The sequence below is a fragment of the Pristis pectinata genome, chromosome 15, assembly GCF_009764475.1.
Source record: "Pristis pectinata isolate sPriPec2 chromosome 15, sPriPec2.1.pri, whole genome shotgun sequence".
Lineage (NCBI taxonomy): Eukaryota > Metazoa > Chordata > Chondrichthyes > Rhinopristiformes > Pristidae > Pristis > Pristis pectinata.
Genome location: NC_067419.1, coordinates 19,049,331 through 19,064,731, shown reverse-complemented (window position 1 = coordinate 19,064,731; position 15,401 = coordinate 19,049,331). Strand labels below are relative to the sequence as shown.

Sequence of the window (15,401 nt, the reverse complement as noted above, 5' to 3'; positions counted from 1 at the left end):
TTTTGTCCCAGCATGATTTAGGTGGACCCCGTCCCATCAGAACAGCTCTCTCTTCCCCAGTAGTGGTGCCAATGTCCTATGAATTCATACCTACTTCTCCCAAACCAATCTTTGAGCCATGTGTTCACATCTTTAATTTTGTTGACTCTGTGAAAATTAGCGTGTAGTAATCCAGAGATTATTACCTTTTTGATTCTGCTTTTTAATTTAGGTCCTAGCTGCTCATATTCCTTCAGCAGAACCTCTTTCCTTATTCTACCTATATCATTGGTACTCACATGGACCACAACAACTGGACCTTTCTCCTCCCACACCAAATTCCTCTGCAGGCCAAATGAGAGGCACCAACAGGTAACACAGCCTTCAGGACTCTCGATCCTGGCAACAGAGAACATTGTCTATTCCCCTGACTATACTATCTCCAATTATAACTACATTTATCTTTTCTCCCCCCTCTTGAATGGTAGCCTGAACCACAGTACTATGGTTAGGTTGCTCATCCTTCCTACAGCCCCCACTTTCATCCACACGGAGCGAGAATCTCAAACCTGTGAGACAAGTTCAAGGGCTGAGGCTCCTTCAACAGTACCTCCTAGATCCCTCCACCTGCCTCCTGTCCCTGACCACTGACTGAATTTGATGCAGTTAATCTAAGGGGTGTGACTGCCTCCTGAAACACAGCATCCAGGTAATTCTCCCCCTCCCTGATATGTCACAGTGTTTGAAGCTAAGATTACAGCTCATCAACTTTGAGCCGGAGATCCTCAAACAACCAATACTTGCTACAGATGAGATCACCAGGAACCATAATGGGGTGCACCTGCTCCCACATCATGCAGCTACAACTCATTGCCTGCCCCTGCATCTCTATTTTATTTAATTAGTTATAATCTGTTTTTCAATATATAGCTAAATACTTATTATTATCCAATTAATGTTGCTCAAATTACACATAGGACTACTAAGCAACTAAGGAAAGGGAGGTTAAAGGACCTTACCCACTTTTACCTGAAGAGGGATCTGAGATCATATCTACTGAAGTAGAAAAGGCTAGAGATGATTTAATAGAGATTTTAAAATTATGAAGGTTTTATGATAACTAGAGAAAGGCAATTTCCTCCTACTGGGGTCAGTGATGAAGAAGTCATGGTTGAAATTCTCAAAGATATGGATATTAGGAGAACATTTTTATCAGAGGGTAGTTGCATTTATAACGATAGAAATCTGCAGTATTGAAGCAGGCCTTAGTATCCTGGTGCTTTAGTCTGTTATACAGTTTGTCTTCTATTGCACAAGGATAAAAACGCTAGCTGAAGAAATGGGAAATAACTACTGAATGAGTCTGACTCTTTCAATATTTATCTTTAGATGATTTGGCAAAATGGACAGTTCTTTTGCTATCCTGAAACAACTAATAATGGAAATGCTGCAGAGACTTCCAGAATGTTGAAGGCTTTGTGATTTCTGTAGGGACACTGTTCTGGCATTTTACTTGTACTCAAAATGTCGTGTTAGTCACTGAGCAAAATGAAAGAGTTATGCAGACTAGAGAAAAATAGCTGACACCTACTTTGCTGTCAGAAGAGTAGAGAATTAGTTCCTCAGGGGAATGATCATCATTTTATTTAAAGAAAACTCAATGTCTGTTTTGCTTTCAATTGTGCATTTGTAATTTAGTATTCAAAAAATTGAGTTCTCTGACATTATAGTACTTGGCATCCTTCAATGATCTTGATTGTTTATGTGCCAACTGGAAATAACTTGCCCTCATATTTGATGCTTCTGTCTCCGCCCCAATATTGACCGACTAATGTACCCATTGTGGGTTGTATAAATAGGATTGATGTTAGTCCCTGGCCATATGTGATTAATTTTCTTTTTGTTTATCTACTCTCTCTCCCTCTGTCTCTCACTCCCCGCCCCCCACCCCTTTCCTCTCACTTCAATCATTTGTTTTCCATATCATATTTCATTTAATTCTCTCAACTAATTCAAAGAGATATGAGATACTGGGATTATTTCATCTGATGCTAAGAGATATTGCACATTATAAAGTATTTTAACATAAAAGGAAAAAGACTATATCCTGTGGTTGGAAGTCAGTAACAAAGAGTCATCAAGTTAAAATTATCACCAAGGGAATGAAGAAAGGTGTTAAGAATCTTCACAGATGATACTTGAAATATTGAATGCTTTGTTATGAAAAATTGATGCAGTGAATTTTGCTGATTTTATTAGATATATATTTGTAACAGAGGAAAAAATGGGGCAATGGCTATGGAGAAGATTATAACAATGTTACTAGTCCTATATTGCTGTAACGTCTTACCCCCTGTGGCTCAGATATTTGATAGTACCATGCCCACTTGCTTGCCCTTTTCATTTTGTTAGACTTTAAAATTTAGGATTATGTTGGAGCAAAAGAGATGAAAGGAAATGTAGAAAAGATATTCCCTATAATGAAAATTATGAGTCAATAATGTTATTTCACCTGATCCATGGACAGTCATTAAAATTTAGAATTAATGTTAGAAGTGTACGTAAGGAGCTGAAAGGATATTTTCATAAAATTCTAATGTGTAAAGCTTTTAGATAATCAGCTCTTAAAGTTTAGTTAATCCTACATTCAACAGGGAATTTGAGGGGGGAAGTGATATCAGAAGAAAATGAGCAGAAAAACTGCACTATCGATAAGGCCAATATCAGGCTATCTGCCATACAGACATGACAAGAAGAGTAGTTCCTTGATGCTCATATGGAGTCTTTTTGTTCTCTCCTCCTCCTTCATTTTTAGTACCTCTAAAATGACATTGCAGACAACAATGAGAAATACATTGCAGCAGGATAATTTTTTAAGGATAATCATACTCACATGTCCAGGAGACCTTCCTTCCCTCCATCACAATTGTACTTGTCACAGCCTCCATCATTAAGATATTTAATATGATATCCAGGCTTCACTCTTGGAGTTGTTGGTTTGTCTCTTGTGTTTGGTGTTCTGCAGAATAGGAATTGCAGTAGTCTCCAAGGTCACAGTTCAGTGATAAAACCAACAATTAGGTCTTCACAACTAGAAGACATTACTATTTTAATTATTTGTAAATGAACTTTGTTAAATACAGTCACGTAATTGAATCAGTTGCATTTGTGTAGCCTTTTCCCAGTACTGAAGAGTCTGGTGTAGGATAAAAGCAACAATGAAAACCTGTACTATCTCTGGATGTATGCAAGCTGTGAGATGCTGAACCATCAGATACTGAGCACTATATTTGAACTTACTGATCACAGAAGTGCTGCAAAAGGAGTCACACCATGTGGGAAGTTCACCCTATATTTGGTCTGCTCACATTTAGCCTGTAGCAGTAAATTATAAAGTAGCTGTGGCTGAGATTTTGAATTGATGTGTTTTATTTTAATTTATGCACTTTCATAGGATGTGCTGGTTGCTGGCAAGCCCAACATTTATCATCCTTAATTGCTCTTGAGAAAATGTTGGTGAGCTTCCTTCTTGAAATTTTGTAGTGCTGTAGGAGAAGATGCTCTAACATGGTAGTGAGTTCCAATATTTAGACCCAACAACAATGAAGGAATGATGATATATTTCCAAATCAGATGACATGTGGCTTGACGGGGTTCTTGATGTTGGCGATGTTCTCATGTATCTGCTACTCTTGTATTTCTTGGTAATAGAGGTTGTGGGTTAGGGAGATGCTGTCACAGTAGACTAGGTGAGTAACAAAGTTATCTTTTGTAGATGGTACACAGCGTAGCCCTGCTGCATTAGTGATTTAGGGAGTGAATGCTTAGAATGGTGGACAGGTGCCAGTGAAACGGGCTGCTTTCTCCTGGAGACTTGAGTGAAATTGGGCTGTATTCATCAAGGTAAGTGGAGAGTTTTCCTAACCAATGCAGGAAAGACTTTTGGAATTTCACCGTACGCAGCCTCTGATCTGTACATTTTACTAAATATCAACCAAAGAGCTGAATTCCATAGGTGAGATGAGAATGACATCAAAGCAGCATTTGACTGTGTTTGTCATTGAGGAGCCCTGCTAACACTTAAGTCAATGGGCATCAAAAGGAAAACACTCCAATGGTGAAATCATATGAGGGAAGATAGTTGTCCTTGTTGGAGGTCAACCATCCCTGTTACATGACATCATTGCTGGAGTTCCTCAAGGCAATATCCTGGGCTAATCATCTTTAATTACTTCTTCGATGAGCTTTCTCCCATCTTAATGTCAGCAGTGGAGATGTTCACTGACGGTTGCATGGTGTTCAATCTATCCATTACTCCTCAGCAAGTGAACCAGCCCATGCCTGCATGCAGCAAGATCTGGACATTACTCAGGCATTGGCTGCTAAGTGGCTAGAAATGGTCACACTGGTGGGCAATGACTATCTCCAACAAGAGGGAGCCTAACCACCCACCCTTGACATTCAATAGCATTACCATTGTCCAGCTCCCACCCTACCATCAATATCCTGGCAGTCACTATTGACCAGAAACTTAACCAGATCAACCACTGTGGCTTCAGGAGCAGGACAGAGCCTTGGTATCCTGCTGCAAATGACACACCTCCTGACCGCGCAAAACCTTTCCACCAAATGCAAAACACAGATTAGGAGTGTCATGGAATACATGCCTAGTTAAGTGCAGCTCAAACAGCACTCAATAAGCTTGATACCATCCTGGGCTCAGTAGCTGTTTCTTCAGCACCCAGTTCACCACTCTGGCCATTTGATCCCTGCAGCACCAGTGCACAAAGGCTGCAGTATGCACCATCAACAAAATGCTCTGCAGTTGCTCACATAGGTTACTCCCAAAGCACCCCTCAAACCTATCACAGAGTCATAGAGTCACAGAACTGTACAGCACAGAAACAGGCCCTTTCAGCCTACCATGTCCATGCTATCTGTTGTAATATCTGCACTGATTCCATGTACCCATATTAGGTCCATAGTCTTCTTTGCCTTGGCAATTCAAATACTTGTCTTAACGCTTCTTAAATGGCATAAGAGTATCTGTCTTCACCACATCTTCCGGCAGCATATTCCAAATTCCAACCACCTTCTGTGTGGAAAAATTCCCCCTCAGATCCCCACTGAACCTCCTACTTCTCACCTTAAACCTATGCCCCCTTGTGTTATACACCCCTCCCATGGGAAAAAGATTTTTTACTTTCCATCTAACCATCCCTCTCATAACTTTATATGCCTTTGTCATGTCACTGCTCATTGTCTCTGCTCCAGGAAAACTAAACCCAGCCTATCCAGTCTTTCCTTATATTGTAACTGAAATGCTCCAATCTAGGCAACATCCTGCTGTAGCTCCTCTGCACCCTCTCCAGTGCAATCACGTCCTTACTATAGTGTAGCAAGCAGAACTGTACACGATACTCCAGGTCTAATCAACTCTGCAAAATCCATCCTTTTACTTACAATCAATCAGACCTAAGGATTCATTTGCACAAGCTGGCAAGACTTTGATAAGGTTTTGAAAGTATGAGAATCAGTACTTTCTAAATGGAGGCATATAGTACAAAAGCATGGAAGTTATGCTAATCCTCAATACATCAGTTGCTAGAATTCTATCCAAGATAATGGAGAAACCATTACTGCTCACAGGAGATTTAGTAATCAGAGGACATTGCTTTGAGATAATTAGCATGAAGACGAGGGAAATCAACTGATCAGAGCCCATTATACCTAAATAATTCAAGTACTCAGCTAGACATTTGTTACATGTTGTCAGTGACTCAGCTGCAACCACTCTCTCAGGCAGTGTATTCCAGTTACTTAACACTCTCTTGCTGAAGAAGGTCCCCTTACCCTAAACCTATAATCATCTAGTTTTATCTACGTCTGATGTGGGGAAATGTTTCTTGCAGTCTACTCTGTCTATGCCCCACATAACTTCATGTACCTCAATCAAGTCCCCTCTTAACCTCTGCTGCTCCAGGGAGAACAGACGTTGCTTTTCCAGTCTCTCCTCATAACTGAACTGCTCCATCCCAGGCAACATCTTGGTGAATCTCCTCTGCACTCTCTCTAGTGCTATCACATCCTTCCTATACCTTGGTGATAAGTATTAGTGGCATTTGCTTTATGATAAACTTGTCGTGGTGCACAGATGTGACAGTCCTGTCCAATCCTTCTTCCCCGACCTGGAACATCTGGCAGTGAAGTGCCGACCGTTCTACCTACAGCGAGAGTTCTCTGCCGTCATCCTGACTGCAGTCTACATCTCACCTCAGGCAGACATCAAACTAGCACTTGAGGAACTAGGTGCTGTAATCAACAAGAATGAAGTGGCGTAGCCCGACACCTGTCACCGTGGCAGGAGACTTTAATCAGGCCAGCTTGAAGACATCTCTGCCTAACTATTATCCACACATCACTTGCAATACTAGGGGACTCAACCACTGCTATACCACCATACAGTACGCCTACCACTCCATTCCTCACCCTTACTTTGGTAAATCCAACCACCTGGCTGTGCTTCTTCTGCCTGCGTACAGACAGTGACTGAAGAGTGCAGCATCAATGAAAAGGACTATGAAGAACTGCACGGGAGAGACGGAGGAGCGAATTTGAGGTTGCTTCGAGTCAGTGAATTGGACCATGTTCAGGGATTCGTCAGCAGATTTAAATGAATATGTCGCAGTCATCACTGACTTCATGAGGACATGCATGGACAAGTGTATACCCACAAACACATTCCGAGTCTTCCCCAGCCAGAAGCCCTGGATGAACCAGGAGAGTCATAACCTGCTGAGGGCTAGGTCTATGGCATTTAGGGCTGGCGATCCAGAGTCATATAAGAAGTACAGGTATGACCTCCAGAAGGCCATTATGAGTGCAAAGAGGCAATTTCAGACTAAACTGGAATCACAGATGGATGCTTGACAGCTGTGGCAGGGCCTGCATAATATTACTTCCCACAAGTCAAGATTGGTTCACAGAAGAGGCAATGACCCATCACTCCCAGATGAGCTCAATGCCTTTTATGCGCGCTTTGATAAGAAGAATTTTGACACACCCACATGAGCCCCTGCATTTTCGGATGACCCTGTAATCTCATTCTCTGAGGCCAACGTACGAGCATCCTTCAAGAGGGTGAATCCACGAAAGGCGTCTGGTCCAGACAGCGTACCTGGTCGAGTACCAAAGATCTGTAAGGAGCAACTGGGTAGAGTATTTATGGACATAATTCAACCTTCTGCTTCTGCATTCTGAGATTCCCACCTGCTTCAATAATGCATCTAATGTGCCGGTGCCCAAGAAGAGCGTGGTGACCTGCCTCAATAACTACTATCTGGTAGCACTTCCGTCAACCATAGTGAAGTGCTTCAAGAGGTTGGTCATGGTGCAAATTAACCCCTGCCTCAGAGACCTGGATCTGCTTCAGTTTGCCTACTGCCACAACTGGTTAACAGCAGATGAGATTTCTCTGGCTCTTTACTCTGCTCTGGACCTTCTGGACAACAGAGGACTCATATGTCAGGGTGCTGTTCATCAACTACAGCTCAGCATTCAATGCAATCATTCCATCCAAATCCATCATCAAGCTCCTGGGCCTCTGTACCTCCTTCTGCAACTGGATACTCAACTTCCTCATCGGCAGACTCAATCAGTGAGGATTGGTAACAACATCTCCTCCTCGCTGGCCATTTACACAGGAGCACCTCAAGGCTGCATGCTTACCCTCAGCTCTACTCTCTATACTCTCTATACACACATGACTGTGTGGCTAAGCACAGCTCCAATGCCACATATAAATTTGTTGATGACACCACTGTTGTTGGACAAATCACAGGTGGTGATGAGTCAGATTACTGAAACTGGTTGAGTGATGCCGCAACAAAAACCTCTTGTTCAACGTCAGAAAAACTAAAGAGCTGATTGTTGACTTCAGGAAGGGGAAGGAGGGTGAACATGTGCCAGTCTCCAATGGGGGATCGGTGGTGGAGAAAGTCAGCAGCTTTAAATTCCTGGGCGTTAACATATTGGATGACCTGTCCAGCACATAGATGCAACCACAAGGAAGGCGTGCCAGCCCCTTTCTTAGGAGGTTAAGGAGGTTCAGCTTGTCACCAAACAGTCCAATAAACTTCTACAGATGTACTTTAGAAAGTATCCTGAATGGTTGCATCATAATCTGGTATGGCAATTCAAATGCACAGGAACATAGGAGGCTGCAGAGGGTGGTGATCCCTGCCCAATACATCATGGGTCATCCCTCCCCATCATCAGTAGTATCTACAGGAGGCACTGCCTCAAGAAGGCAACATCTATCATCAAAGATCCCTACCACCCAGGCCATGCCATCTTCTTGCAGCTACCATCGGGCAGGAGGTACAGAAGTCTCACACCACCAGATTCAAGCTACTTACCTTCGACCATTCAGTTCTTGAACCAACCAGCACAACCCTAATAGCTACAGTTTAGCAACACTATGACCACTTTGATCACTTTGCATTGAAATGGACTTTTTTTTATGTTCTAATTGTGTTCTTTCTTGTAAAAATTGTGTATAATTTATGTTTGTTTATCTTGTGAATACTGCTTATATGAACCTATGTGCCTGTGATGCTGTTGGAAGTAAGTTTTTCATTGCACCTGTGCATATATGTACTTGTGCATATGACAATAAACTTGACTTTGACTTTGACTTCGACTTTTGACTTCGAGAATTACATGCCGTACTCCAGCTGAGGTCTGACCAAGGTTTTATGTAGTTGGAGCAAAACCTCTCTACTTCTGTATTCAGTGCCTCAACTAATGACGGCTAGTATCTCCTATGCCTTCCTAACTTCATTATCTGCCTGCATTTCTACCTTCAAGGATCTATGGACTTGTATTCCAAGGTTCTTCTGTTTGTCAATACTCCCTAAGATTTTATCATTCATTGTATGTGTCCTAGCCTCATTAGTGAACCCATTAGTCCTCCTGCTCTATACTCATGGTGAATTTGAAAGGTTCCTGATATGTTGTTTAATTTTGATGTATCTTTTACAGAATAAATGCAAATAGATTGTCATATGTAGCCACAATTATAACCCAAATTATTTATCACACCAAAATGCTGTATTGTGCTTCCTTTCAAAATGAGAAATGACACAAACTGCTCTCCCTATCTTGGGAGTGGGATATAGTGGGATAAAAATTGTTTACCAATTCTCATTATAACATGTTCATACAATACAAATTGTTTTTTCACTCCTTGTCTATCATAAATTATTTAAAATATTTGTGTTATAGATTAGTTCTCACTGTAACAACAATTTATAAGCCATCCATCATCAAACTTTCATCTCAAGAAACGAAGCAATTAGAGGCTGCAGGCATTGATATAGGTGGATATGACCATAATTGCAAGCAGTGGTTGGAGCTCAAAAGATAGACACAGATTATACATAGACTGAAATGCTACCTGACATTGATACAGCTAATGATAGGTGGAGTTTAGCAGACAGGCTAATGGTTGGAAAAAATGTATATAAATGCAGGTAGTTAAAGCAGACAGTGGTAGAAACTAGACTAGTAATTATAGAGAAGAAACAAAGGTATAACGAAATATATTGAGGGATGCTTGTGTCGAGGAAGCCAGGGGAAGTGGGTGAGGTACTAAATGAATACTTAGCATCAGTATTTAACAAGAAAGACGTGGAGGATAGCAAGATCAGTGAGGGGTAAGCCAATATTCTAGGAGGAGGTGTTGGGGCTCTTGAAGCATTTTAAGGTGGATAAGCCCCCAGGTTATTGACAGAGGCAAGAGAGGAGGTTGCTAGGGGCTTGACAGAGATCGTTGTGTCCACTTTAGCTACAAGTGAGATCCCAGAGGACTGGAGAACACCCAGTGTTGTTTCTCTATTTAAGAAGAGCAATAAAGACAAACCAGGAAATTATAAACTGGTGAGCCTTACATCAGTGGTAGGGAAATTACTGGAGAAGATTCTTAGGGATAGGATCTACTCGCATCTGGAAAAGCAGAGACTTATTAGAGATAGTCAGCATGGCTTTGTGCGGAGGAGGTCATGTCTTACAAACCTGATTTTTTATGGAGTTGATGAAGGTGATTGATGAGGGCAGGACAGTGATTGTTATATACTGGACTTTAGTAGAGCTTTTGACAAGGTCTTCATAATAGGCTGATCCAGAAGATAAAGGCACGTGGGATCCACGGAGGCTTGTTAGATAGGATTCAAAATTGGCTTGGCCATGGAAGACAGAGAGTAGTGGTGGAGGGGTGTTATTCTGACTGGAGGTCTGTGACCAGTGGTGTTCCGCAAGGATAGTGCTGGGACCCCTGTTGTTTGTGACATATATATATATCACAGTTCCCTGTTCCCACAGGTACGAGAACTGTTAGAAGATTTTTGGGAATGGTTGGATATTATCGCAAATTTTGTAAAGATTTTGCTGATGTTGCTCTTCCCCTAACTAATCTTCTGAAGAAGGGAGTGATATAAATAATTTGGAATAAAATATAGGTGGGCTGACTAATAAGTTTGCAGATGACACAAAAATAGGTGGAGTTGTGCATAGTGAGGAAGGCTGCCAAAGGACTCAGCAGGATATAGATCAGTTGGAAATGTGGGCAGAGAAATAGCAGATGGAGTTCAATCAGGACAAGTGTGAGGTGTTGCATTTGGAGTATTATGTGCAGTTCTGGTCACCATATTACAGGAAGGATGTGGAGGCTTTGGAGAGAGTGCAGAAGAGGTTCACCAGGATGTTGCCTGGATTAGAGCATTAGCTGCAAAGAGGGGTTGGACAAACTTGGGTTGTTTTCTTGGAATGTCAGAAGCTGGGGGGTGACCTGATAGAAGTATATAAAATTATGAGAAGGTAGATAGTCTTTTTGCCAGGGTGGAAATGTCAAATACCAGAGGGCATAGCTTTAAGGTGACGGGGAGAAGTTTAAAGGAGATTTGCAAGGCATGTTTTTTACACAGAGAGTTGTAGGTACCTATAATGCACTACCAGAGGAAGAGGTGGAAGCAAATACAATAGCAATGTTTAAGAGGCATTTAGTCAGGCACATGACTTATAGAGGGATATAGACCATGTACCGGCAGATGGGATTAGTTTGGATTGGCATCATGGTTGACACAGACATTGTGGGCCATAAGTCCTGTTCCACCATGTGCTGCACCATTCTATGTTCTATAAATGTAATCTAACAAATAAACATATATGGACAGACTGACAAATGGTTACCTATATGTAGATGTAGATAGCCTGACAGACTATCTAGACAGGTAAGTAAGCGAACAAGTGGTTAAAGATAGGCTGAGTAACAAATAGTAATACAATGGATTCAGAGGATCATGTAGGTGCAGATAAATTGGCAGACAGATGGATATATTGAGATACAAATAAGATACTGAGAACAAATATGGGCTCAGAATCTGAATTTATATAACAGTTACTTGAACAGATCTGACAGTTAAGATGAAATAAAATGATGTGAAGAAATGCATGTGGCTGAGTTACTTTTCCTCTAGCTAAGTGAAGGGATAGATTTAGTATAGAAGTAAATTCAGCATGGTTTTATTGTGATTGACCTACATTTCCAGATGCTTATGTACTCTAATATGCATTTTTTTTTGTAAATAGGATCTCTACTCCATGTGTGCAAAGAGTTAAGAAAATAGAAAGAATAGCATACTTCTATTCCTTTGGCTTACATTTATAATGATCACATTCACTACTCTCTCTAAATCCAATTTGTTAAAATTATTTTTATATATCCAACAATATACATTTTTGATATCAAAAGAAGATGCTATGTAAATGCAATAAAGGTAGACATGAGTAAATAGGTTATGCACAGAGATTCTGACAAAACAATTTGTAGTATATATCTCTTTACAGCAGAAATATATTTATAGACATTTTAAAAAATAAATGAAGTGACAGGAGCATGTAACATATCAAATAACAGTACCATTCTACAAAAATATCTTAAGCATGCAGAAATTAGTGGGAAATAATTTAAAAAAAGACTTCTGGCAAGGCATTGTTAAATCTTGTCGCTCATCCCTGCATTACAACTTCATGCTTAATCAACAAATTTAATTTAATGGTGCAGGACAAGAATGTTCTCCACTTTAGGAATTCTCTATAAAATACTAAGAGGCACAGACCCTGTAACAGCCCAGTGTTTAGTCTCTGAACCATTCAAATTTCAACAGAACTTTTTAATGCACTTACATGGCACCTTGATGTCTCCGTTTCTCAAGTCATTCTAAATGCTCAGCAGCTCTTGTTGCCATTTGTTGTTACCACATTTTAAGGTGCTGGCTGTGGTACAATGAATCCTATGGCACATACCCAGCTCTGATGTTAGAACGGCTGTGCAGTTTCTCTGTTGCTGCTGCTGTGTTATAGATAGTAACTTGAGAGCTACTGCTCTACTTACTGCCGATCAGCTGACAAACCTGAGACCTTACAGAAGAATTGGTCAGTTGCTAATATTTTAGTGACAGAGAGTGTTTAGAGATACTTAACTTCCTTTTACTTACTTTCATAATGAGTGCCTTCACTATTCTTTCCAAATCCAATTGGTTTGAATTATTTTTCATATATCAATTTACATTTTGGATGCCAAAAGTAGGCACTCTGTACCATGTGTGCATTCATTTCAAGAATTTAAGAAAGAATAAATGAGGAAAAAAGCTTGGACGTACAGTATATAGTTTCCATTTATGTTGCATTTTATCACTGCCCTCAAACATTTCAAAGCCACTTGCAATGAAGTGTACTGCAAAATACCACACCTGCAATGAAAAATAATACTGCATTTATTTATTTTTGATGCTGTTGAATGAAGGAACAAATTTTTTTGGAAACCAAGGGATCTGTCTTCTCTTCTTCAAATGTGACCTGTGATTTTAATATTACTCTGAACCACTTCAATGGCAACAGAGGAAAACATCTGATGTAAGTGACAAGACCTTCAATAATATTACACTTCCTTAAAATTGTCCTTGTACGTCAAGTTAAATTGCAGCATAAAATCAGATCTGTGAGTGCAACAAGCTGAGCTCAGTTGAGGTGTTTGGTCCTGGAAGTTAGGGACACAGCATCCATTTTTCAGGATACTAGAAACCAATGTCTGACCTTTGGACAGAATCTAACTTATATTTATCTCCTCAGCAAAGTTTCTTACAAAGACAATTCAACTGAAACTCTATATCAACCATCTAACTTTACGTTCTGCATTATTCATCTTTGATCAGTTGCTTTCTGAAGCTTAATACTTCTGTGGCTTCAAGAACTCAAGAACAATTGTACACCATATTGCATTATTATCTCTATCTTATACTACGTTTTGACTTTATGGATGCATTGTGGTTTCTGAGCAGTTAGGTAGTATTACTTAATGGCAGGGCTAAACTTGATCCTTAACATAGACCATAAGAAAAGCAAAGAGGGAGAAAAGCACATGAAGGAAATTGTGTCTGTGCAGAGCCTAGTTCCTTACGGAGGAAAACATTGGCATGGATTGAATCTGAAGGCATAATGAGGTCAGTTGTGCCTTCAGTGAACATTAAACCTCTTCCTAAAATGACAGGAGGTGAAGCTGTTACCAGAAAGAATGTAATACTCCTCTCTTACAAAGTTATATGGTTTTTCTGCAGATAAAGTTACTTAAAACAGAAGTTTCTAAATTAGGCTATACTGCTTTTGCAGCCAGATTTAATACATCTTTCCAGTCATCAACTGTTAGTGGGTGGCTCAATTCTCAAAAGAAATATGAAAATTTTCGGTTTATTGCAATGCCATCAAGGGTAAGGAGTGGGAACATATGTCTGCAGGAGTATACATGAAGACACATCTATCAAGGTAGTTTTGTGTTAGATTCAGGGAAGTGGAATCATTGATGCAATCACAAAGAAGGCATGCCAGCGGCTCTACTTCATTAGGAGTTTGAAGAGATTTGCTATGTCACCAAAGACTCTTGCAAATTTTCTACAGATGTACAGTGGAGAGCATTCTGACTGGTTGCATCACCACCTGGTATGGAGGCTCCAATGTGCAGGATCAAAAGAGGCTGTAGACTCAGCCAGCTCCATCACAGGCACAACCCCCCCCCCCCCCCCACCATCGAGGACATCTTCAAGAGGCAGTGCCTCAAGAAGGTGGCAACCATCATTAAGGACCCTCACCACCTGGGACATGCCCTCTTCACGTTACTACCATTGGGGAAGAGGTACAGGAGCCTGAAGACCCACACTCAATGTTTCAGGAACAGCTTCTTCCCCTCCACCATCAGGTTTCTGAATAGTCCATGAACCCATGAACACTACCTTGTTATTCCTCTTTTGCGCTATTTATTTATTTTTGTAACTTATAGTAATTTTTATGTCTTGCACTGTCCTCTTGCTGCAAAGCAACAAATTTCACGACATATGTCAGTGATAATAGGCTTGATTCTGATTCTGAAGTGAAAATGTTTGTGAAGGTAGTATTGGATGAGGAGTTAGCAGAAATCCTGTTGTCCATTGAATTTGTCAATAAGTTGCTGCATTATAATGATCATGTTATTGTTGAATAGCTCTTGCATAAACCTCCATGTCCCTTCTCCTATGTCACACTGAAACTTCTTTTAATGTGTATTTTTGTAAGATGCAGCATAATAGAGCCAGGACAGATTATTCAAAGTCTTCCAAATCTTCTAGTGACTGTCATTGATAGTATTATCTGTTTTACAGCTTCTGTGTCTTGTTTTCAGCTTTTTGTTGAAGGATTGACACAGTGGCATGGCTCCTTGCTCAAGCAGGTTTCAAACAAAGATTCATTGGACCTATGATAATAAAATTTGAGATTCTCCTTCCCCTTACAAAGTTGAAGCAAATGAATTATACTTTTAAACATTTTGTACGAATTAATCTTGATATTTGCTTTCTGCAATCACAAAATTTATGAGCTTTAATGCAAGAGGACAGCATCTGGAAGAATTAGAAAGCACAGGGATTCAATTTATCTTGGTCCAATCCCTAGAAACTCTCTATTCTGTTTATAACTAGATATGCAGATCCTATTTCTGTTTTTAAAAATTAGAATATTACTGGCTGCTATAAAGGTGAAATAAGAACAGGCTTCCCATAAATATTTCTATAATTGACTTGCTGAGTTAAATAAGATTGAACATTTTTGGAAACGTTATGCTCATTCCATAAATGTATATAACGACCTGCACTTCAAATATTACAAACAATTTAACTTAAATCCTTCATAATGCACTTTCTCTGTATGGGCCAGACACTCTCCATATTCAGTGTTGTTTATTCAGAGATATTCTGAAACCAGAGAAAGCAACTGGAAATAAAAACAATATGCTGGAACCACGCAGCAATGAAAAAGAAACAGCATTAATGTTTCAGATT

The 15,401-nt window shown here is 40.2% G+C and overlaps 2 protein-coding genes across 4 annotated transcripts in view; one reads left to right on the top strand and one right to left on the bottom strand.

Moving 5' to 3' along the window:
* Positions 1 to 15,401, top strand: part of LOC127578541 (voltage-dependent calcium channel subunit alpha-2/delta-4-like) — a 343,330-nt gene that overhangs the window by 212,234 nt on the left and 115,695 nt on the right. The window lies entirely within an intron of this gene.
* lrtm2a (leucine-rich repeats and transmembrane domains 2a) overlaps positions 1 to 15,401 on the bottom strand; it is a 46,199-nt gene that overhangs the window by 8,859 nt on the left and 21,939 nt on the right. For 2 of the 3 annotated variants that reach the window (XM_052030324.1, XM_052030325.1), the window contains exon 3: positions 2,873 to 2,998. In XM_052030324.1, coding sequence (XP_051886284.1) covers positions 2,873 to 2,930 — 58 coding nt within the window. In that variant the 5' untranslated portion in view covers positions 2,931 to 2,998. Of the gene's footprint in view, positions 1 to 2,872; positions 2,999 to 12,222; positions 12,346 to 15,401 lie in introns of those variants that run through there. The other variant, XM_052030326.1, reaches the window with a different exon arrangement.